Source organism: Silene latifolia, chromosome 5 (assembly GCF_048544455.1).
Source record: "Silene latifolia isolate original U9 population chromosome 5, ASM4854445v1, whole genome shotgun sequence".
NCBI classification, from domain to species: Eukaryota; Viridiplantae; Streptophyta; class Magnoliopsida; order Caryophyllales; family Caryophyllaceae; genus Silene; species Silene latifolia.
In genome coordinates, this window is record NC_133530.1 from 17,000,420 (window position 1) to 17,024,110 (window position 23,691).

The window sequence follows — 23,691 nt, forward strand, 5'->3', positions numbered from 1 at the left end:
TCCGGTAGACAAAAGCCTTTTCCGCCGCCCTTGTTATTTGATATTTTTGGTGGTAAGATTGTAACTTCTAAAGAATTTGTGAAGCCCAACAATTGCTCTATCTCTTTCTCCTTGGATAATACCTCGATGATGCAGACTGACTTCCTCTCTAAAAGCCTTCAAATTTGCAAGCTAACTCTTTAATTCGATCTACGAAAGAGTTTTTGCAATAGCCATTGTAGAATAAAACTCGACCACACATTAGAAATCTCCATGTTAATAACATCAGCAGGCTCACAATCCTCGACGAGATTCCCGGGGAGAATTGAAAAAGGATTTCTATAAGAAACCTTGCACCAAACGAGGGACAATGTATTTTCCAGGAATGCTTTTAAGAAGGTTAGCTGACAAAACCCAAAAACATGTCCGCAAAGTAAACCTTTACTTTCAAAAAGTTTGCAAGTACACTTAACATCTTCTCGTTGTGGCGGTGTAAGAGACCGAAATGTAGTATGTCTCACTCATCATTTACATCATATACACGAATGTCCCCATTCAAGGGCATACCAGCAAGCCCGCAGACGGAAGTGTGCTTCAATTCAACTTGCACATCATAAAAAACTTTATGAGTATAGACAGATGCAGCATGTATCTCAATCTTAGTCGGCGATGGAGTAGTAACTGGTAAACTGTGCTCACTGTCCTTGTCTAGACATTTTTGTAGGTAACTTTGTTGTTCAATGGTGTTTCATAACGCAACTTAACTCAACCAAAGTTCCATAGTGATTCGATAACGCTTAAAGAATGAATTTGCACTCTCGGATCTCCGAGTTGTCCTTAATAGGCCTCCCATTGGCATGTCCCTAAAAATCGGAATCCGAGAGATGCTTATCACGAAACATACTAGAAAGCCATTTATGGCCACAAAGGTCAAAGTCCTTCATAACTTCAAGCCACCTCTGTTCAAACTCCATTGGTTCTAAACCAGAATCCCACACAACAGAATTCAAACGAGATAGGAAATCAGTTTCTTTGCATGTGATTGCACCCACTTTTGCACTGACTTTCTCCATAATGTGCCACATGCAAAAACGATGACGGGCTGTTTTGAAGACTTTAGGAATGGCAAGTAACATCCCAGGGTCTTGGTCTGTAACGAGACATAATGGTTCTTTTTGATCCATACAGTCCAAAATTTTTTTGAAACACCAAGCAAAAGAATGTTCATCCTCATGATCAAGTAAAGCACATGCAAACGTAACAGACCGCTTATGGTGATCAACTCCAGTAAACGGGGTGAATTTCATACGATATTTATTGGTTCCATAAGTAGCATCATAGCTAAGCGCATCCCCAAATATAGAATAATTCCTCCTACACTCAGCATCTGCCCAAATAACCCTGCTCAAACACTTATCATCATCAACCTCATACGCAAAATAAAAACCAGGTTTCATTTTTTTTAACTCTTCAAGGTGATTGATGAAAAGAGTTGCATCCTGTAAACTTATATAGCATTTGACATCCCTTGCAAAATTCTTAAAATCTGTCAAAGTCGCTCCAACATTAGCATAACCATCTGCATATACTTTGCAAAGTTGAAAACTCCTGTCTGCCCCAATATTCAACTTTGAATTATCAATTATTAACTTTTTTTGGAAACCAGAAAGATGTCTAACAACTTTATGGAACTCTTTGTCTATAACAGAAAGAAGACGGTGATTATGAACAGCAACAAATTGATCGACTCTATAACCTCCACCCTCCACCGCTTCCACTCTCATCATTGCTGGACAACCAACCCTAGTAACTTTAACATTCCTTGAACCTTGAGGTTTAACAGTAGAATCAGTATCAACCTCTTGAGCAGGACACTTCAGTTTCCTCTTATTATCTCTAAAGCCTTGACGATTACAAACAATCGATTTCCTAAGTAATTCACCAGAACGGGTACGTTTTGTGGTATGCAGCCTTGGTTCAAACCCACAGGAAATTGCATACACAACATAAAAACACATTGCTGAATCATAATCAACAAAATGCATGGATAGTTTAGGTGTGAAACCCTCCTCAACTAGCCTAGTCCATCTCTGACTACCACCAGGAGTGTAGCTCACTTGAAGTGGATGTATTTTTGTTGGGTGTGATGTGCACGTTGGAGTAAAAACAGAATCACGACAAGATTGGACTTCTGAATAAAACAAAATGAAAATAGAAAATAAGAGACTACATATAGCACATTAAAAGGAAGATTACAGTGTATTAATATTATTAAAATAAAACATGTTACAGTGAAATGAAATGGGTGTTATAGGGATATGATTTGCTATTCCAAAGAATGATTACATATGTTATAGTCATTTATAACATGTTACAGTAATATAGCATACATATTATAGTCACATGGGATCTGTTAAAATAATAATACTAAATCACATTGTTTGATAATGATGTAACAACAACATTATGGTGATGTTATAGTAAGAACAAAATGATGTTAACATAAGATATTACATATGTTTTAGTCTTTTATCACATGTTACAGTAATATAGCATACATATTATAGTGACATAGAATTTGTTACAGCAATGTAGCCTATCTGTTATAGTAATTTCACATGTCAAAATATCTAACTAAAATATAAAATGCAAACAAATAAACAAAAAACAACGCGTAATTGAGTAATAAATTTGTTATAGTGAAATAAATTATATGTTACGATTAGTAAACATGTGGATAGGAAAAAATTAAATTCAAAAAGAAATAATAGACAGAAACTGACTTAATTCAGAACAGGATAAGTGAAATAAATGTAAAATACTAAAATATAAAGGTAAAGTCGGTTAAAATACACATGCAGACACAATAAAACGATTTTAATTCGAAAAACAAAGGAATTATAGTAATACCTGGATGAATGTCATCTTCAATTGATACGCGAATCAATGGAGTAGAAGGAACAATCGACATGAAAAAGAGACCGCAAAAATAAAAAAGCAAATGATGAAAAAGCGTGAATCATTTAAAAACCTAATATGCAAGCAATTAGATGAAAAGGAAACCGAAATTGAATAACAATTGTACAATAAGAACAGAAATTACCTAAATCGAAAGGAATCAAGACCGAAAAGATATATGTTGATCAAGTAAACGCGTAAACCTAGTAATAAAGCAAATAATGAATTGTGTAAGAACAATATGAACAATTGAAGAAAAGTAATCAAATACTGCAATATGATGAAACAGATTCACGTAAAACGACGTTGATCGTGAAAGTGATGATTAGCGTGAGAGAAAAGCAAAGAGAGAGAAAGAAGAGAGAGAAAGTTGCGTAAGAATTATGACACAAATTAGTACAGCGCAACTGTTTTTATAAACAACATTAAGCTTAGATTAAATCTCAGCCATCAGATTGACATGATCAAACGGCTAGGGATGGTAGGACGGACTCACCCTAATAACCTAGACTCTCAAGATCCTATCTCTATATATATATATATATATATATATATATATATATATATATATATATATATATAGTAAAGTTCTAATGAGTCCACCATATATTTTGAGTCCCTAAGTCCTCACTACATCCCTTGGATATCCCACTAAGGATGGTTGAGATTGAAAGCAAAAAAGTATACTTAACACTAATGAGTTTCCTATATACTAATTAATCCACTTTATCTCTCTAGCTTTAATTATACATTCACTAATGGATTAATTATACACCAAAAAAATTTGTTGAGCATAATTTTTTTTTGGACTGAAACTTTTATACAAATGTTACTACACTTTCACTGTTTTAAAAGTGTAATTTCAACGGAAAAAAGTGTAATTTCAACGGAAAAAAGTGTAATTTCAACGGAAAAAATTGCGGTTTGACGGATTTTATTTTGAAATTTGAAAATTTGAAGCAAATTTACAATATATTTTGCGTTTTACGAGTGTAACTCAGTTTTTCGACAAATATTATTTTGAATTTTTCCAATTTTAACACAACTCATTGTGAATTGAGTGACTTATAAGTGTAACTTTAGTCTTTTAAAAGTGTAATTTTAGTCCAGATAAGTGTAATTTCAGTCCAATAAGATTGTTATTTTTAGTCCAGGAGAATGTAATTTTAGTCCAGAAAAGTGTAATTTTAGTCCAGAAAAGTATAATTTTCAAAGTCCGAGAATGTAATTTTAGTCCATTGAGAGTGTAACATTAGTCCAATGAGAATATGAGAATATGACCAAGTCCATTGAGAGTGTAACATTAGTCCAATAGAAAAAGTGTAATTTTAATGAAAAAAAAGTGTAATTGTAATGAGAAAAAAGTGTAATTATAACAACAAAAAGTGTAATTCTAACAAAAAGTGTAATTCTAACAAAAAAAGTGTAATTCTAAATGGAAAAAGTGTAATTCTAAAGGAAAAAGGTGTAATTCTAACAAAAAGTGTAATTCTAACAGAAAAAAGTGTAATTCTAATAGAAAAAAGTGTAATTTTAACAGAAAAAAGTGTAATTTTAATGAAGAAAAGTGTAATTTTAACAGAAAAAAATGCAATTCTAACAGAAAAAAGTGTAATTCTAACAACAAAAAGTGTAATTTTAGCCGAAAAAAGTGTTATTTTAAAAAAAAAAGTGTAATTCTAACAGAAAAAAAGTGTAATTCTAACAGAAAAAAGTGTAATTCTAACAACAAAAAAAGTGTAATTCTAACAGAAAAAAGTGTAATTCTAACAACAAAAAGTGTAATTCTAACAGAAAAAAGTGTAATTCTAACAACAAAAAGTGTAATTTTAGCCGAAACAAGTGTTATTCTAGCAGAAAAAAGTATAATTTTAACAGAAAAAAGTGTAATTTTAATGGAGAAAAGTGTAATTTTAACAGAAAAAAGTGTAATTCTAACAGAAAAGAGTGTAATTTTAATTGAAATAAGTATAATTTTAATAGAAACAAGCATAAAATGGAGTAAAAATATCGCATGAAAACATTGGAGGCGGGAATTTCAAATTTTGAATTTTGAAATCATTGGAAGCATAATTTTTAGCACACAATAGGTAAATTTAAACAAAATAAATTAAAAAAACGAAATAAAAATATAAATGCGAGATTTTTAGCACACAATGTGTAATTTTTAGCACACAAGACGAATTTAAACAATATGAGATTTTAAAAAATATAAATTAAGACGATATTTGACATATGAAATTTGAAAAAAACTTAACTTTTCAAAGATAGATCTAACTTTATGACATAAAACAAAAACAAAAAAAACAAAACAACAAATCTAAAACTTAAAACAAAAACTTAAAAACATAAAATAAAAACAAAAACAAAAAAGGGAAAGACAAATACAACAATACGGAGTACAAAACACAACAAAATGACCACCATCATTTTACATAACCACCATCAAAACATTAAAAAAAAATGAAAAAAGAGAAATGAAGGACGAAAGGAGGCAGGCGGAAGGACAAAAATGGGTGATGGAGGACGGTAGGCGGCGGCGCGGAGAGAGTGTCGGTGGTGGAGGCGGGCGTGAGGATGGCGGTAGTTGTGGTCGTGGGGAGGTGGGTGTGAGGAGGTGGATTCGGAATGTGGGTGGGCAGCAGGTGGTCGGCGTGGCAGGCGTGCAAGGAGGACGGAGAAGGTGACGGTGGCAGTGGTGGGTGTGTCGTGGGTGGTGGGGGTGGCGGCAGATGGTGGTGGTGTCGGGAATGGTGGTGTCGGGAGGGGGTGGGTGGGTGAGGAAAAGAGGGGGGATTTTTTTTGAATTTTTAGGTTTTGAATTTGTTGGGTTTTTGATTTTATTGGGTTTTTGATGGAGAAGGTGAATGAATTGTGTGAGATGAGAGATAAATGGGTGTGATAATAAATTATATATAGTGAAATTAGTGATAATTAGGGTGGGTTAGTTAAGGTAGTGAAAGAGTGGGCTTAATTAGGCATTAATCCCTTGTTTTTTGTCTTCAATCTCAGCCTTCCATAGTGCTCATCCAAGGGCTCTAAGGAGGACTTATGGACTCACACTTAGGAGGGGGACTCATTTGATCTCAACACTATATATATATATATATATATATATATATATATATATATATATATATAGAAGAGATCAACTAAGGTCCACATTTATTTTGAGTCCATAAGTTCTATTATGAGCCATTGGATGGAGGGAAATGGAGGGATGAGATCAACCCCAAAAAGGGTGTTTATAAAGCTAATCTCACCATCTCTCTCCTCCTTCACTAATCCACTCTAATTAATCACTAATTTACTTTATATTTCTTTTCCACTCATCCATTTCTCTTTCATCTTACACATTTCATTTCTCTCTTCTCTCAAACTCTAAAAAAAAAAAACCCAAATAAAAAAAAAACCCAAAAATCCAAATAAATAAAAAACCCAAAAAATCCAAATAAATCAAAAAACTCAAATAAATCATTCATTCCTCTCTTCCTCATTCACCACCACCCACCACCACCCCACCCGACACCAAATAACCACCCACCACCCCCCCGCCGCCACCCCACCGCCGCCCACCCGCCGACTTTTTTTTTTTTTTTTTTTTTTTTTTTTTTTTTCAACTCGTTTTTTTTTTTTTTTTTTCGTTTTGTATTAATTTGTATGTTTTTAGTTGTTTTTTCCATTTATTATTTTTTTGGTCTTTTATTTTATTTTAGTTGTCTTTTATTTTGTTAGTTATCATTTTTTAGTCATTTTCTTAAATCTCTTCTTGTTATATTTTTTTTTTAAGATTTCGTGTTTTAAATCTCGTTTTTTTTTTTGTGAGATACTTTTTTTTTATCTAAGACAAAAATGGAGTAAAGTTATACAAAAATGAACCAAAGTTATACAAAAATATACCAAAGTTATACAAAAAATTGGACTAAAGTTTTAAAAAAATGAACCAAAGTTATACAAAAATGAACCAAAGTTATACAAAAATGAACCAAAGTTATACAAAAATGGACTAAAGTTATACAAATATGGATTAAAGTTATACAAATATGGGCTAAAGTTATACAAATAAGGATTAAAGTTATACAAAAATGGACCAAAGTTATACAAAAATGAACCAAAGTTATACAAAAATGCACCAGAGTTATACAAAAATGCACCAGAGTTATACAAAAAATGCACCAAAGTTATACAAAAAATGGACTAAAGTTATACAAAAATGCACCAGAGTTATACAAAAATGGACCAAAGTTCTACAAAAAATGGACTAAAGTTATACAAAAATGGACTTTGGTGCATGTTTGTATAACTCTGGTGCATTTTTGTACAACTTTGGTGCATGTTTGTATAACTCTGGTGCATTTTTGTATAACTTTAGTCCAATTTTTGTAGAACTTTAGTCCAATTTTTTGTATAACTTTAGTCCATTTTTTGTATAACTTTGGTGCATTTTTGTATAACTCTGGTCTATTTTTGTATAACTTTGGTCCATTTTTGTATAACTTTAGTCCTTATTTGTATAACTTTAGCCCATATTTGTATAACTTTAATCCATATTTGTATAACTTTAGTCCATTTTTTGTATAACTTTGGTGCATTTTTGTATAACTCTGGTCTATTTTTGTATAACTTTGGTTCATTTTTGTATAACTTTGGTTCATTTTTGTATAACTTTAGTCCAATTTTGTATAACTTTAGTCCAATTTTTTTATAACTTTAGTCCATTTTTTGTATAACTTTGGTGCATTTTTGTATAACTCTGGTCTATTTTTGTATAACTTCAGTCCAAAATTGTATAACTTTAGTCCAAATTTGTGTAATTTTAGTCCAAAATTGTATAACTTTAATCCATAAGAGTATAACTTCAGTCATAAAATGTATAACTCTAGTCATACAATGTATAACTCTAGTCACAGTTTGTATAACTCTAGTCATACAATGTATAACTCTAGTCACAGTTTGTATAACTCTAGTCATACAATGTATAACTCTAGTCACAGTTTGTATAACTCTAGTGATTCAACGTATAACTCTAGTCACACTGTATAACTCTAGTCACAGTTTGTATAACTCTAGTCAATTTTTTGTATAACTTTAGTCCAATTTTTGTATAACTTTAGTCTTTTTTTGTATAACTTTGGTCATAAAATGTATAACTTTAGTCATAAAATGTATAACTTTAGTCATAAAATGTATAACTTTAGTCATAAAATGAATAACTTTAGTCGTAAATAGTAAAAAAATCAAACAATAAATATGAAAAATATGAAAAAAAAAAAAAAATTAACAAAAACCAAAAAAACTCATAATAACAAAAACAAAAAACCAAATAACAATAATAAAACCAAAAAACCAACAACCCAACCCAACCCGAAATCTGAAATAAACCAAATAACATTAAAAAAAAACCAAATTTAAATATCGTGTGTATAACTCTAATGCACGCAGTGTATAACTTTAATAGACAAGATGTATAACTTTAGTCCAAAAAATCAAATAACAATAACAACCAAATAAAAAAATAAAAAATAAAAACAAAGAACAAAGAACAAAAACAAAACAAAAAACAAAGAACAACACCAAAAAACACAAATCTGAAATTTAAACAATAAAAACCAAAAATAACAATAATAACAATAACAAAATAATAAAAACCCGCCGATCCCAAAACCCAAATCCCGTAAAACAAGAAAGAAAAGAAAAAAAAAAAAAAAAAAAAACAAAGAACCGCTTCGAGAATAACAACAACGACCACCGCCAAAAAATAAAAAAAGCCATGCACCAACTACATCCCCACAAACGTAGAACTGAAAAAAAAAAAAAAAAAAAAAAAAAGCACCACCACGATATCACGACAACCACCATCCCTACAAATGGAACGACATCACCAACACTAACCCGACACTCGAACCACCAACAACCACTATTTATTTTCGATCAAAAAAAAAAAATAGAAAGGAAAAGGGAGAGGCGGCAGAGAAGAGGGATGGTGCAGGACGGAGGATGGTTCGTGGTTATTGGTGTGGTCGGGTGTGGTGGTGGTAAGGGAGGGTCGGTGTTGGTGGGGTGGTGTTATGGTCGAGACGGCGGCGGCAAATGAGGCATGAAGGAGGGAGGAGGTGGCGGCGGATCCGTGAAGGAGGGAGGAGGTGGCGGCGTGTGTGCGGGGTGGTTGAGGGAGGGTCGTGGTGGAGGGATGTGGGCTGGGAGGAGGGAGGTCGGGTGGGGGCTGGGTAGAAGGGAGGTCGGAGGAGCCGAGAAGGAAGGAGGAAAAGGGTGACGGGTGGTGGCCGGTTGAGCCGTGGGTGAGAGAGAAGAAGAGGAGGTTGAGCCGTGGGTGACGGGTGGTGGCGGGTTGGGTGGTGGTCACCGGAGGTGTGGAAGAGGGAGTGGATATTTTTGGGTTTTTTTTTGTTGATTTGGTTTTTTTTTGGTTTTGTGAGAATGAGAGGGAAATGAGAGTGAATGAGAGAGAAGTGAGAGGATGAATTATGAGGAAGTGAGAAGGGAGAATTAGAAGGAGGATGGAGTTATACAAATTAGGATGGAGTTGTACATGGATTAGGAAGGGAGATTAGGGAGGGAGATTTATGACCATCCATTGAGATGTAATCTCATCCCTCCATCCCTTCCATCCAAAGGCCCTTATAAGGACTTAGGGACTCAATGGATGTAAGGGTCTTATAAGAATCGCTATATATATATATATATATATATATATATATATATATATATATATATATATATATATATATATATATATATATATATCTAAGCCCAATAAAAATAAAAATAAATTCTACGCATCTTTTTTTTCCCTAATTCTGATTTCTCTTCAGTCGACAAACCCTCTTCTTTTCTTTCTCTAAATTTCTCTTAAACGACAGTCGACAAATCTCTCTTCTCTATAATTTTGATTCTAAAATGGTGAAAGGGAAGCAATTTACATCATCATCAAGGAGGAAAAACGCATCTAACAATATTTCGTGAACGAGAAGCAATTTATATCATCATCAGGAAGGAAAAATGCATCTAACAATATTTTGAGGTAAATTTCTACCCCAATCGTCATACGAACTATTATTAAAAGAATACGGACTAAAAAATACGAGCACCTAAGAATATGAGCTATTAAGATAAGAATATGAGCTAATGTAAAAAGAATACGAGCTTAAAGGGATCACGAACTTAAAAAAACGAGCACATAAGCATACGAGCTATTAAGATAAGAATACGAGCTAAAGTAAAAAGAACACGAGCTTAAAAGAACCGCGAGCTTAAAAATACTAACACATAAGAATACGAGCTATTAAGATAAGAATACGAGCTAATGTAAAAAGAATACGAGCTTAAAATGATCATGAGCTTTAAAATACGGGCACATAAGAATACGAGATATTCAGATAAGAATACGAGCTAATGTAAAAATAATACGAGGTTCAACTATTTCCATGCACTATATTGGATAAAAAAAATTCTTCAAGATGATGCGCAGTTCCGCAAAGTCAATTAATTATAATAATTTAAGGGAGAAGATGATTCATTAACTGGATGATGGAGGAAGATGAAGAGAAGTTAGAAAAATATGGAAACAGTCAAAGAGAGAATGAGGATTAGATTGAAAATTGAATTACGTTACCCTTTTTTTTCAAAAATAGTTGAAAAAAGACTAAAATAACCTTGGATGTACAATGCTCATTGTACATCCAGTTGTATAGTCTTGAAACTGCAACAAAACGCAGCAACAACAAAACAGGGAAACCATCATTCTTTTTAGTCGACCCTTCAAACTCCGATCCCGCCTTCGTCTCTCAACCAAACTCCATTATTTTTGCACCATTAGCTTCCTCGTCCCTTCCTCGTTCTTTTAAGGTAAGAAAGCTCCTATTTTGTTGAATTTTCGAAATGGGCATCTTTTTACAAACCCGGTTTTGTGACCCATGTTACTCGTTTTTCCTCCTTTTTAGTTGAAGACTGAAGATAGGCTCGTGATATGGACGTTTTTACTCGAGAATTCGAAGAGTTAAGGTAACGGTGATAGGTTACTCGACAAAATGTCGGGAATCCGTCCTTCCTACTCGTTTTTACCTTCATTTATAGTAAAGTTTAAGTCTTTGTGTGTTCCTCATGAATGGGGTTGTTTTTGGTCTTGATAATGGTCATTTTACACGGCTGATTTGGTTGCCTTGGACCCGTCTCAAACTGGATTCGGGTATGAGGGGATATATCGAGTTCATTGCGTGTTTTATGTTCATGTACTACTGCAGTTGATGTCTATGTCCTTCCCTGAATTTTTTTTGGTCGACATTGGCGTAGATTAATTTTTTTTGGTCGGCATTGGCGTAGATTAATTGTGCCTTGTGCTTGCTTATTTCCGTCTCAAACTTGGACAAAAAAAGAGCTGCTCGAATTCTATTTTGGTACCGTGTATGGACTGTCATTAATCGTTAATCTCGAGTTTTATTAGGACAAGTTTAATGGTGGTTGTTCATGTCTTATTTGAGCTTATTTCCGTCTTAATTCTGAGTTGAATGGACTGTTTTGGGTATTTCGGACTCGGTTTTGGAGCTGAGAGTGGACGGACGTGGTGATGGGTTTAGTTGAAGGTGATGTTGGATTGAAGAGGGCGTGATTTTTCTTGGCTTAAATTTCTATAGTAAAAATGGTGTGAATATCCGTCCTTTCCAAGTTATTGAGTTTCGGTCCCATGCTCTATAAAACGCAATTCGTTAAATATCGTTCTTATACATGTTTATTTTGTTGGACTCATTTGTTTTGTTTATTGGGCTCAAATAATTTTAATGGTTGGGCTTTATGTGAGTAAATGGTTGGAGTTCTTGTGGCTAAACTTTTGGGTGGTACATGATTAAATGTTTGGGCTTGTTGTATGCCACTTATTGGATTCTATATAAATCTTAGTTTGGGCTACACATGATTTTGGTGTTAGGTCTAATAAGTTTCATTTGATGGGTCATGTATAGTTGTGTTGTGGGCTCGTAAATGAGTCACTTGAGTTGGTCACATTTTATCTCGTAAATTATTCATTATCGCTTGTTATCTCTTACTTAACCGGCATGTTAAATTATAAAATGGAATATTTATTAATATGATACAAGTACGAGATATTTACTATAAGTACTGGTAAGAGTCATATTCTTGATAATGTCTTGTATTGTCCGGTTGTGAGAGCCTTGGTCATATCGGACACTAGGGGTGATCCATAGGCCCTCTAGTTGCGATATGATCGTCGGGACTGATGTTCCCATCCGTACTAATGGTGAGATGCAAGCCATGAGTATGAGTGTGACATTAATAATCCCGTCTCATGTACTTGTTTGTTGTACTTGTTTATTTTATTTAACCGGCATGTATAATTATGAAATGAAATGTTTATTTATATGTTACAAGTATGAAAATATTATTATAAATAATTACTTGTAAGAGTCGTATTCTTGTAGAAATGCCATATTACCATCGTACGTGCTTGACATACATTTTTGTCCTGCTTGTGCTGTTCTGGCAAGCACGGGTTTGACCTACTTGTGCTGTTCTGGCAAGTTCGGTTTTGGCCTACTTGTGCTGTTCTGGCAAGTACGGCTTTTGGCCACTTGTGCTGTTCTGGCAAGTAAGTCTTATCTCAGTCTTTCCGCTACTTTCGTGCTGTTCTGGCGATTGGGGTACTCGGTCTCCTTAGTAGTCGAGTCTTGGGTGCGCGCTGTGCTGGCGCACGTCGAATCGGGATGTACACCCGAGAATCTCCAGATTTAGACTAGGACCGTATTATTATCGTAGTCCTACCCTGGGAAATTATAGTCTAAGAGTAATAAATGTCTTGCATTATTTGGATGGTTACTTTGGTCATATCTCCTTGAAATATGTGCTCGTGGCTAAGTGGTCGTGTCTGTTTCCTTGTCTTTCTTCTCCATTTAGTTATTGTTGCTTATGTCTTACCTGTTTATTCCATCATTTCTTTATTCTTTGTTGGTTTAAACACGTATGATCCTATGTTTAGTTATGATTCGATTCACTTATGTCTTATCTAATATGATTGTTTGTTTATGTTCTTTGTTATGTTCGTTTCGACATATTGTGGCTGGGAGAACCTTGAGTTAACCCCCACTGACTGTGGCGTTCATGTTTACATGAATGACAGGTGGTGAAGATGCTTGTGTGGGGAAGACGTGTGGGCTAGCGAGAACTAAACCCTTGGGCCTTAGTTGCTAGTTTAGAAACACCTTATATGTTTATTCGTGGGATATCTTTTCCCCGTTTTCTAGACTTGGGTTGTATTAACCTAAATTTGTCTATTGTTTTATTTGTTTCTTTTCGTTAGTGGCACCCGCGTGCTATTCTTTAACTAGTTAAAAGTTTTTTAAATATCACAAATTTCCGCTTTAATTTATTAGTTAGATTTTCCGCTTTATCGCGGGGTGTCACATGCATCGCACGGGCATTAAATCTAGTATGGTCTATATTAAGCTTCATAACTTTTTGATATTTATTTCATGATCAAATTTTAGACGCAACTGTCGGATTTCGAACAAGCGCAGTCATAGTAGCAAAGTGTATAGTACTCCCTCCATTACTTATTATATGTCGTTCTAGGTGTTTTGATTTTTTGCGTTATACTTGTCGTTTTAGCCCTTCTATCATAAACACTCTCCAATTCCCAATGTTTTTGTCACATAAAATCTCTATATCAGCCAATGGAATACATGAAAGAAAAGGACATGATAAGCAATGCACTCTTTCTTATGGACACGTGTAAAAAAATGTGCAGAAAAAGTGAATTAAGAAGGATAAAAAAGGAATAAATGCATGCCTTATTTTGTGTGCTTCAATCTAAAATGTCATAAAATAAATAATGGAGGGAGTATTAAACAATTAATTGGCGAAAACAAGGAGCATGAAAGTTGATAAGGTTAACATTCATGTTCAATAATATTACAGCACACTATTGAAATGTTGATCTTATTTTAATGTGGAATGTCGACAACGTTGAGGTCTGGTACTGGACTTTGAGATTGGATTATCACGGAGAAGTTTATAACCTAATTTGGATTTTGTTTCTTTTATATGACGAATAAAATTACGGATGAGTTTGGATATGACTACTATTAGTCATGTTATGAACACTTTCCTCGATCTCAAATAATTATAAGTTGCCCTCAAACATCATAATAACCTAAAGTATAATAATAGATAAAACAAATGAAACCGCTTCATAGCTTCAACTCTGAGACACTTTATTTCACATTATTTTTCCATGAGCGAATTATTGTGTTAACTTTCAACTGTCCCGTGCATTGCACCATTAAAATAAAGAAATTATTGCAACTTGCATATACTAGCCATTTGTTCAATACTTACCCAAAATGAAAATAGATAACAAATAAATAGTACACCTCAAAATGTAAATAGATAACAACTCACCGGGACATAGAGAGTACAAAATTATTTATATGAACTCACTCTTTGCTCAACAAGACAACAATAAAAGTGGCCTTTTATTTTGGGTTATGCTCTTTCATGGATATTTAAGGTGGTTAAAACATTCTAACTTCTAAATATCGCTATTTAAAACAATTAATTAAAGCATATCTGTTACGAAATGTATTAGGTTAATTGTGTTGTGCTACATCTCATTAGCTTATCGCGTAATATAAATACAAGTTCCGTCTTGGGTCAAAGCCCATATAAAAGATACGGCCTAATCGGCCTAATACTCCCCCTCAAACTAGAGCATGTAGATCAAGAATGCCTAGTTTGCGAAGGAGAAAATCAAATTGCGGTAACGCTAAAGCTTTAGTAAAGATATCCATGAACTCCACATTTGTGGCAACATATGATGGACAAACCAAGCCTTCGGAGATCGCGTCGCGGATGAAATGACAATCGACTTCGATATGTTTGGTTCGCTCATGAAAGACCCGATTTTGAGCGAGTTGAAGAACTGATTTATTATCTCAAGAAATCGACATTATTGGTGTTTGGATCACAACACCAAGACTAGAAAATAATCCCACGAGCCATTTCATTTCACAAAGAATCGTGGTCATAGACCTATATTCAGCTTCAGTGGAAGACCGTGACACAATCGGTTGTTTTTTAGTCTTCCAAGAGATAAGTGAACCACCAAGAAACACAATCCAACCGGAAACGGAGCGACGAGAAGCGGGACATTTTGCGTAATCAGAATCGCACCAACCCGAGACTATAACCGAGGTATCCGAGCGAAGCAAAATTCCCTGATCCAGTCGTCCTTTGAGATACCGTACCACCCTAAGAGCAGCATCCATATGTGCTTTCCGAGGTTGAGCTAAAAATTGCGATAATATATGAACGACATAAGAGAGATCCGGGCGAGTAACAGCAAGATAAACTAGTCGCCCGACGAGCTGACGATAAAACTCAACATCCTCAATAATATCACCTGTAGCGTCACCCAATTGGTTATTCTGTTCAATTGGCGTGGAGCTAGGCTTCGAACCCAAAAGTCAGGTCTCAGAAATAAGCATATTTTCGCTAATTGAGGCAAATACCCTCCGAATTACGAGCAACTTAAATGCCCAAAAAATATTTCAAAGTGCCCAAATACTTCATATGGAAGCATGTACCCAGATAGTGCTTAAACTGAGTATTAGCAGTCGAATTATTCCCGGCAATGACAAGATCATCAACGTAGACAAGAACATGAAGACATACCTTATTAGCTGAAAAATTGAACAAAGAATAATCCGAATAAGATTGTTTAAAACCATATTGTCGCAAAGCAGAAGCTAGCTTGGCAAACCAATAGCGAGGAGCTTACCTGAGCCCATATAATGATTTACACAGCCGACGAACTTTACCGTCTTTCCCCTTTGCTAAACCCAGGTGGCAATTTCATATACATTTTCTCCGTTAAATCTCAATGTAAGAAAGCGTTATGAATGTCCATCTGGTGTAATTCCCAATTTTTACTAGCAGCAATTGTAAGCAAAGTACGTATCGTCACCATCTTAACTACGGGCGCAAAAGTTTCCCCATAATCAATACCATAAACTTGATGATTACCAAAAATCACTAACCTTGCTTTATATCGTTCAATGCTCCCATCGGATTTGTATTTAATTTTGTAAACCCAACGACAGCCAAGAGCCTTCTTGTCTGGAGGTAAAGTAGTCAATTCCCAAGTGCCATTATTCTCAAGAGCGGTAATTTCCTCCTCCATAGCCTTACACCAACGAGGGTCAGTGATGGTCATTTAAAAATTGGGAGGCTCAACACCGTTTGTAATTGCTGCAAGAAATTGTTTATGACGGGAAGAAAACTCATCGCAAGTGAGATAATTAGCAAGAGCATAAGGGGTACCTGAAGACGAAGACGGAGAGTCGGGTGGTGAGTTGCTGGGCATATCCGGAGGCGTGTCATCAGACGTACCAACCAAATAATCATTCAAGTGAGGCGGAGGTCGTTTCGTTCGCTTCCCACGACCAAGTTCAGCAGCAGGCGTACTCGCCACACCTGACTCCCCTTCGACACCCTCACGCTCAACGGACACAGAAGGATCAACCCTGGACTCCCCCACACGCGTGATCGGCCCATCAGAATTGGGCTCGACAAAAGTAGTCGAAGAAACCAAGGAATGGGAAGGAGCATACGAAAAAGAATCCTCATAAAATTGAACATCCTGACTCACAAAAATATCCCCGGTAGCAATATCATACATACGCCAGCCTTTTTTATTGTGGGGGTACCCAAGAAAGACACACTTACGACTCCTCTTCGCAAATTTACCGCCTTTGGTATTTTGGTTATGAACGAAATAAAGGCACCCTAAGACGCCTAAATTAACATAGGAAGGGGATGAACCAAAGAGAATTTCATATGGAGTTTTATTGTGAAGAAGATGAGAAGGAGTGTGATTGATTAAATAAGCCGTTGTTAAAATACATTCACCCCAAAAAGAGGCTGGTAAATGCCCCTGAAACATAAGAGCGCGAGTGACATTGAGTATGTGACGATGTTTACGCTCGACACGACCATTTTTTTGAGACGTCCCGACACATGAAGTTTGAAATAAAATGTCGTGTTTAAAAAAATAGTCGGACATTTCATTAAACTCCGTTCCATTATCAGATTGAACAATTTTAACTTACTTGGAAAATTGAGTATTAACCATGGCTAAAAAACTCATAAACATACCCGTGACCTCTGTTTTGTCGAGTAATAAATAGACGCAGACCGCCTGAGAACAATCGTCAACAATGGTCAAGAAATTTTTTGCCCCGCAAAACGAGGGTGTACGATAAGGACCCCATAAGTCACAATGAATTAAATCAAAAATAGCAGCTGTTTTATTAGAATTCAAACTAAAACTTTGACGACATTGTTTTGTAAGATGACAGACATCGCAAATATGATCCAAATTAGAAGAATTTAAATTGCTAACATTCGGTAAAAAACAGAGAACTTTATTGGAAGGATGACCAAGACGTATATGCCATGTATCAACCAAAAAATCCGTGCTCACCCGGTGATGTGTTCATTTTATATATACTTTTACCCCTCATTTTAGCTCGGTTTTGATTGCATATCATACTTTAATTAGTATATTTGTGAGCTAATCTTGTGTTCTAGGTGTATTGTTTGTATTTGTTATATGTTGTAAGAATCTAAGCATTTATAGGTGATAAGTGCATAATTTACATACTTTTACCCCTTAGATTAACTCCATTTTATATGTATTATGCATTACCTTTAGTGTTTATGAGCTAATATTTGCTTTCTAGTTCCGTTAGTATGTTTTCTCATGTTTTGTAGGAAAATGAGCTCAAATGAGCTCAATTCTACTCAACTACAAATACTAGAAGCATGAGCTAAGCTAAAGAAAAGATGATGGACCAACATGGAAGATGTTCATGGACTTGCATGGATAAAATGATAGATTAAGTTGAAGAATTACAAATGCAAAGTCAAGTCCAAGTATAAAATCAAGTGTTAAAGCCCAAGTAGAGAAGATGGGGGAATGTCTTGGATGCTCAACTTTGGATTCTCATGGGATGCTAAATTGTGTGATTAACCAAAGGCTTAAAGATGGGATTAATGACTCACATGGGATTCTCTAGGGAATTACTCAAGCAATTAAGAGAAAATATTTGGGGTTGACCCCTTGTATTTGCTCTAAGTTTCACCCCTCATTTCCTATATAAAGGGTGTAGACTCCAACACTTTTACACACCATTCACATACACAATTTCTCATATTTCTCTCTAAGTTTAGTAGTTAGATTAGTTTAGTTATTAGCTTAGCTTAGTTTAGATTTACTTTATGTTATAAACAATTCAATACAATTTCCATTCAAGTTGTATTCCAAAGTTTCATTTCAAGTTATTTCATTACAAGTTTTGTTTTTCCATTTCCATTTCCAATTGCAAGGTAATTCCTTATTCATATTTTCATTATGTTTTCATTTATCATTAGTTTAATTTATATTTCCACCATGTTAGAGTAGCCTACCTTGCCTAGGGAATGAAGGGAGTCATGCATAAAAAGTATTTGTAACATGATAAACTAGGATGTTATAATATTGTTTAATTATTTTTATCACATGTTTGCATCATCATATTTAATCTTCGTTTAAAGGCCTTATTCATTGATTATGTTTGTTCATTCGTTCTAAAAGTCGAGAGGCACGAAATTGAATTAGACTAAGCATGTGTAGTAGGACGACCTAGTCATGGACGAGAGTTTCTCTAGGACCCGGTCTATGGTTGACACTAATATCGTAAGGTGGGTGTCTCTAAGCCTAAACAATTAACGAATTATCAACTCCTATGTCTAATTTGAGCATTTAAATAATTTGCATGTGTGACCCGACCTCCCTAGACATTTTATTTATTATTGTTTTATCATTTCAACCCAATCAATCAATCGTAATCTACCAAGGTAAATTCAATCCATAACAATTAATTAATAACTCCCGTCTCCTTTGGGTTCGACCCCTAAGTACTACATTCATTTGTTGTCTAGGGTATAAATATTATCTTTGCATAGGTGTGTGATAGCCTATCAATAGGCTTTTTCCTAACACATTTGCAAGTACTAGAATATATGGCTAAGTATGAAAGCTAAATGGACCATGGAAGAAATTACAAAGCCAAGCATGAAGAAATGTGAAATGTAAAAATTACAAAATGAAGCCCACATTACAAGTTCACAAAATTCTACATAAGATGCTCAACTTGGGATGCTCTTAGGATTCTCATGGGATGCTAAACGGAATGTTTAACCGGAGATTAAAGAGGCATTAAGGATTTGCATAAGATTCATCAAGCATTTAATCAAGAAGTTAAGAAGATAAATCCGGAAACCCACGCCCCCAATCGGGGCTGGCAACCCCGGCAACGGCGCCAAAATTTGATAGGCTTATCACGTACCTATGAAAACATAATTTCCCTAGACACAAATTAATGTAGTAATAGGGGTCGAACACGAGGAAATGGGAATTACGTCGTGAATTGCTATGGGTAGATTTTTATCAAGGTCGACTTCGATTTGGGTTTGGTTTGTTTGGTTGATGATTAATAAAAATTATGATGTAAGTTATATAATGAAAGAGAGTCTAAAGGGTTCGGATCACTCATGCAAAGGTAAACATATGAACATGGTAAATTCGGTACTAATAATTTTGTCAATTGTTTAGGCTTAGAGATACCCACCTTACGGCATTAGTATCAATCATAGACCGAGTCCTAGAGAAACTCTCGTCCATGACTAGGTCGTCCTACCACACATGCTTAGTCTAATTCAATTCTGTGCCTCTCGACTTTAGAACGAATGAACAAACTTAATCTACGATTACGGCCGACAACCAAAGATTAAACGTAACAATACAAACATGTGATGGAAACAATTGAATAATATTATTATCAACCTATTTAAACATGTTATATATTTGATTTTGCATGGCTCCCTAGCCTTTAGATTAGGAAAACTAGCTACTCATACTAAAATATAAGCTAATATATTTACATGTCATTATGCACTAACTTTAGTGTTAGTAAGGTAATATTTGTTTTCTAATTGTATTTACGTGTTCTGTCATATTTTGTAGGTACTTATGTTTTAAGGAGCTTAATTCCACATATTTATAAGCACTAGGATACAAAGCTAAGTTGAAAGGAAGAATGGACCAATAATGAAGTAAAACATGGACTTGCATGAGCAAATGTAGTGGATTAATTTGAGAAATGCACAACACAAATCAAGAAATGTCAAGCCCAATTACAAGTCCACAAAATGCTCAACTTTAGATGCTCAACTTTGGATGCTCATGGGATGCTAAATTGTGTGATTAACCAAAGGCTTAAAGATGGGATTAATGGCTCACATGGGATTCTCTAGGCAATTACTCAAGCAATTAAGAGAAAATATTTGGGGCTGACCCCTTGTATTTACTACATTCAGTTGTTGTCTAGGGTATAAATATTATCTTTGCATAGGTGTGCGATAGCCTATCAATCGGGGTTGACCCCCTCTTGGATTTTTACGTTATGCTCCTATTTTATTATAAATAGGGGCCTTAATCCGTCATTAGGGATATCTTCTATACGTCTTTCATACACTATTTCATTCTCTATTAGCTTTAAGCACAAAATTCTCTCTTAGTTTTCATCTCTAGTTTTAATATGGTTAAGCTTTTGATTGTTAAACATTTGGTTATTTATATACTCAAGCTTTTGGTTCTCTATTGTTCTTCCTTGCAAGTTTCTAAGTTACATTTTCATTACGGTAATTCTAATTCTAGTTTAGTAGTTTACATTCTATTTTAGTTATCACATAGTTTATCATTAGTACTTTTATCACATTAGTTTAATTTTACATTTTATGTTTCATCATTTAGTTTATATCATTTCTATAAACATGTCTATCATTTCTTATATCAAAGTTTGTAGTTTAAATTTCAACATGAGTAGCTAATTTTCCTTAGTCTAGGGACTAGGGAAGCGATGCAATATCTAATATATGTAAAATGATAAATTAGGTAGATATAATATTGTCTAATTGTTTCTATCACATGTTTGCATCGTCACGTTTAATCTTTATTTAAAAGCCTTATTCATTGATTAAGTTTGTTAATTCATTCTATAAGTCGAGAGGCACGGAATCGGATTAGACTAAGCATGTGTAGTAGGATGACCTAGTCATAAACGAGAGTTTCTCTAGGACCCGGTCTATGGTTGACACTAATATCGTGAGGTGGATGTCTTTAAGCCTAAACAATTGACAGTGTTAATATTACCGAGTTTAGCATGAATATATATTTACAATTGCATATGTGACCCGACTCCCCTAAACTCCTTTTATCATATAGTTTACATCGTTATATTTGCTAATCATCAAACCAACCAACAAACCAAACCAAACGTAATCGACCTTAATAGAAATCTTTCTATAGCATTTCATAGCGCAATTCCCGCCTCTTTGTGTTCGACTCCTACTACTACATTAATTTGTGTCTAGGGAAATTATCTTTGCATAGGTGTGCGATAGCCTATCACCCGGTTCACAGCTACCCGTTCACTGGCACGCAAATAATATAGCCCGTCGCGCAACTCACAGACTCCAATCTTCGTCTTCAATGAAGCATCCTGAATGTGACAAGATAAATTAGTAAAACTCAACACACAGGAAGTGGAAGCCTCGAGTTGAGAAACTGAAAGTAAGTTGCAAGTTAAACTCGGAACAAATAAAACATCGCGAAGAATAAAAGAGTTATTAATTGAGTTATTAATTTGAACCGAGCCAACTACAGTAGCAGAAACCGTGTGGCTATTGGGAAGGCTAATCGGGCAATTCGGAATTGTCCGTGACTCCGTTAACCAACGAACATCACCCGTAACATGACGGGAGGCCCCCGTATCAACTATCCAATCAAGAGACATACCACTAAGACGATCTTGGGAAGAAGTACTAGGTTCAACCATCAACACATTGGCGCGAGCTTGAGACCGAGAGCCTGACCGTGGTTTAGCTTGAAGCTTCTCAAGAGTACGCAGGCGATCACGCCACCAGTCCGGGAACTTCCGCGTCTTTATAAAACAATTGTGCACCTCATGACCAGAGGCCTTACAATGAGAACAACTCAATTTCCTACGCTCCTGTCGCTCCGCATCCGTATGATAAGTTCCGTTATCGGACCTGGGCCGCACCCGTATGGAGGAGATAGAGCCGACTTATAAGTCCAAGAGGGTTTCATCCCAAAACCAATTGACCATGGGTGGAGTAACTCCTTGGTTTATATGATAGACAACCCTCTCCTCTTTTTCCAATGTGGGATACTCACATGTGTCTTTATCATGAGTGAGCTGTATCTTGACACTATCCCTCACATGTGAGGTCCTGTTCAACAGACTGGATTTTTTTTAAGTCTTTTATCCAACTGCATTTTTTTAAGTCTTTTATCCAACTGCATTTTTTCTGGCCCAGTTTTTCTTTTTCTATTTTTCATGCCCAGGTCTTTGTTTTAGTTTTTTCGACCATGGGCTCTGATACCATGTTACAAAATGTATTAGGTTAATTGTGTTATGTTACATCTCATTAGCTTATCGCGTAATATAAATACAAGTTCCGTCTTGGATCAAAGCCCATATAAAAGATACGGCCTAATCGGCCTAATAATATCTAACACCTTACACGATAAACAATAGTAAATAACAAGGGCTCGATCCCAAAAGAAATAATGGCTTAACTAAATTAGTTTAAGTGTGCAATTAAATAAAATTAAAATTAATACAAAATAACTAACAAATAATTTAAACAGTTAGTCTTGCTGAAGACGGGTCGGAGCAAGTGACGGGTAATACCACTCACAAAACGGATAGGGGGGACAAGGTGGGGGCACCCCCATGTGCTTCCTTCTCTCCTCTATTTGGATCATTTGTGAGAGGAAATGGTATCCGTCACTGCAAAGTGACGGATACGTGTCGTCTTCAATGAGATTTTGTGTAATTTAAAATATTAAAAAGGGTTATTTAATGGAAATACTCTGAACTATTGCCCCTCTTCTCAAAATACTCTATACTTTAAATTAACTGAGAATACTATAAACAAATACACCGCCTCTCCCCTAACAAAATTGCTCTCTCTTTTACCTGATGTAGCAGGTAATTAGTTAGACATGTCTACTTTTTCTCTTTATTAAGAACTTCATCTTCTCCGCCTTATATTTGCATACCTTCAAAAATTTCTGATTTATAAATTCCCTCCCAAATTCTCGATATATAAATTCACAAATTGAAATACAAATAGATCTTCACTATATCACCATAAATCACAAATCATTATATTTTTCAGATTCACTAAATCTGTATAATCATTAAATTTTCAAGCGTTTGTCATCTTTTAATTCAATTCACCATGCTTGAAGATTATTGTAATATAATACTCATTATTATTATACTCCGTATTGATGATAATATTGTTTGAAACAAAGTTGACTAATTTCTTGAAATCATCGCCACTAACCTCAGTTCATCCCCACCCATTGTTTTCGTCTTTACCCAAAACTCAATTGATCTTTCAAGGTCTCATCTTCCTCTGGCAATGTCATGTTTTCCAGCGATTTTCATCATGTGGGTACTTGAGTTTTCGCGTGTATGAAGTGAATTTGAGTATTATTTGAGTGGTTTTGTAGGAAATAGGAGAAACTTGACATTAAGGGTAATAAAATTTTCTTCTGATTCACCCAACAAATTCAATATAAAAGAGGACACA

At 35.0% G+C, this 23,691-nt stretch overlaps 1 protein-coding gene across 1 annotated transcript; it reads right to left on the reverse strand.

Annotated features, from left to right (window-relative positions):
* Nucleotides 1–496: 496 nt before the first annotated feature.
* Nucleotides 497–15,752, reverse strand: LOC141654932 (protein FAR1-RELATED SEQUENCE 5-like). The gene is made up of 4 exons (XM_074462040.1): nucleotides 15,743–15,752; nucleotides 15,549–15,644; nucleotides 884–2,170; nucleotides 497–687 (listed from the first exon to the last, which is right to left on the reverse strand). Exons 1-4 carry the CDS (start codon nucleotides 15,750–15,752, stop codon nucleotides 497–499), a joined length of 1,584 nt encoding a protein of 527 aa, XP_074318141.1.
* Between the last annotated feature and the right edge of the window lie 7,939 nt (nucleotides 15,753–23,691).

Excerpts from the sequence above, each read along its gene's own strand:
- LOC141654932 (XM_074462040.1), bottom strand. Across the intron at positions 2,171-15,548 it reads TCAGTTTAAGCACTATCTGG|AAGTCCAATCTTGTCGTGAT; the intron begins GTACATGCTTCC and ends TGTTTTATTCAG. Across the intron at positions 688-883 it reads TGGCCATAAATGGCTTTCTA|ACAAGGACAGTGAGCACAGT; the intron begins GTATGTTTCGTG and ends AAAAATGTCTAG.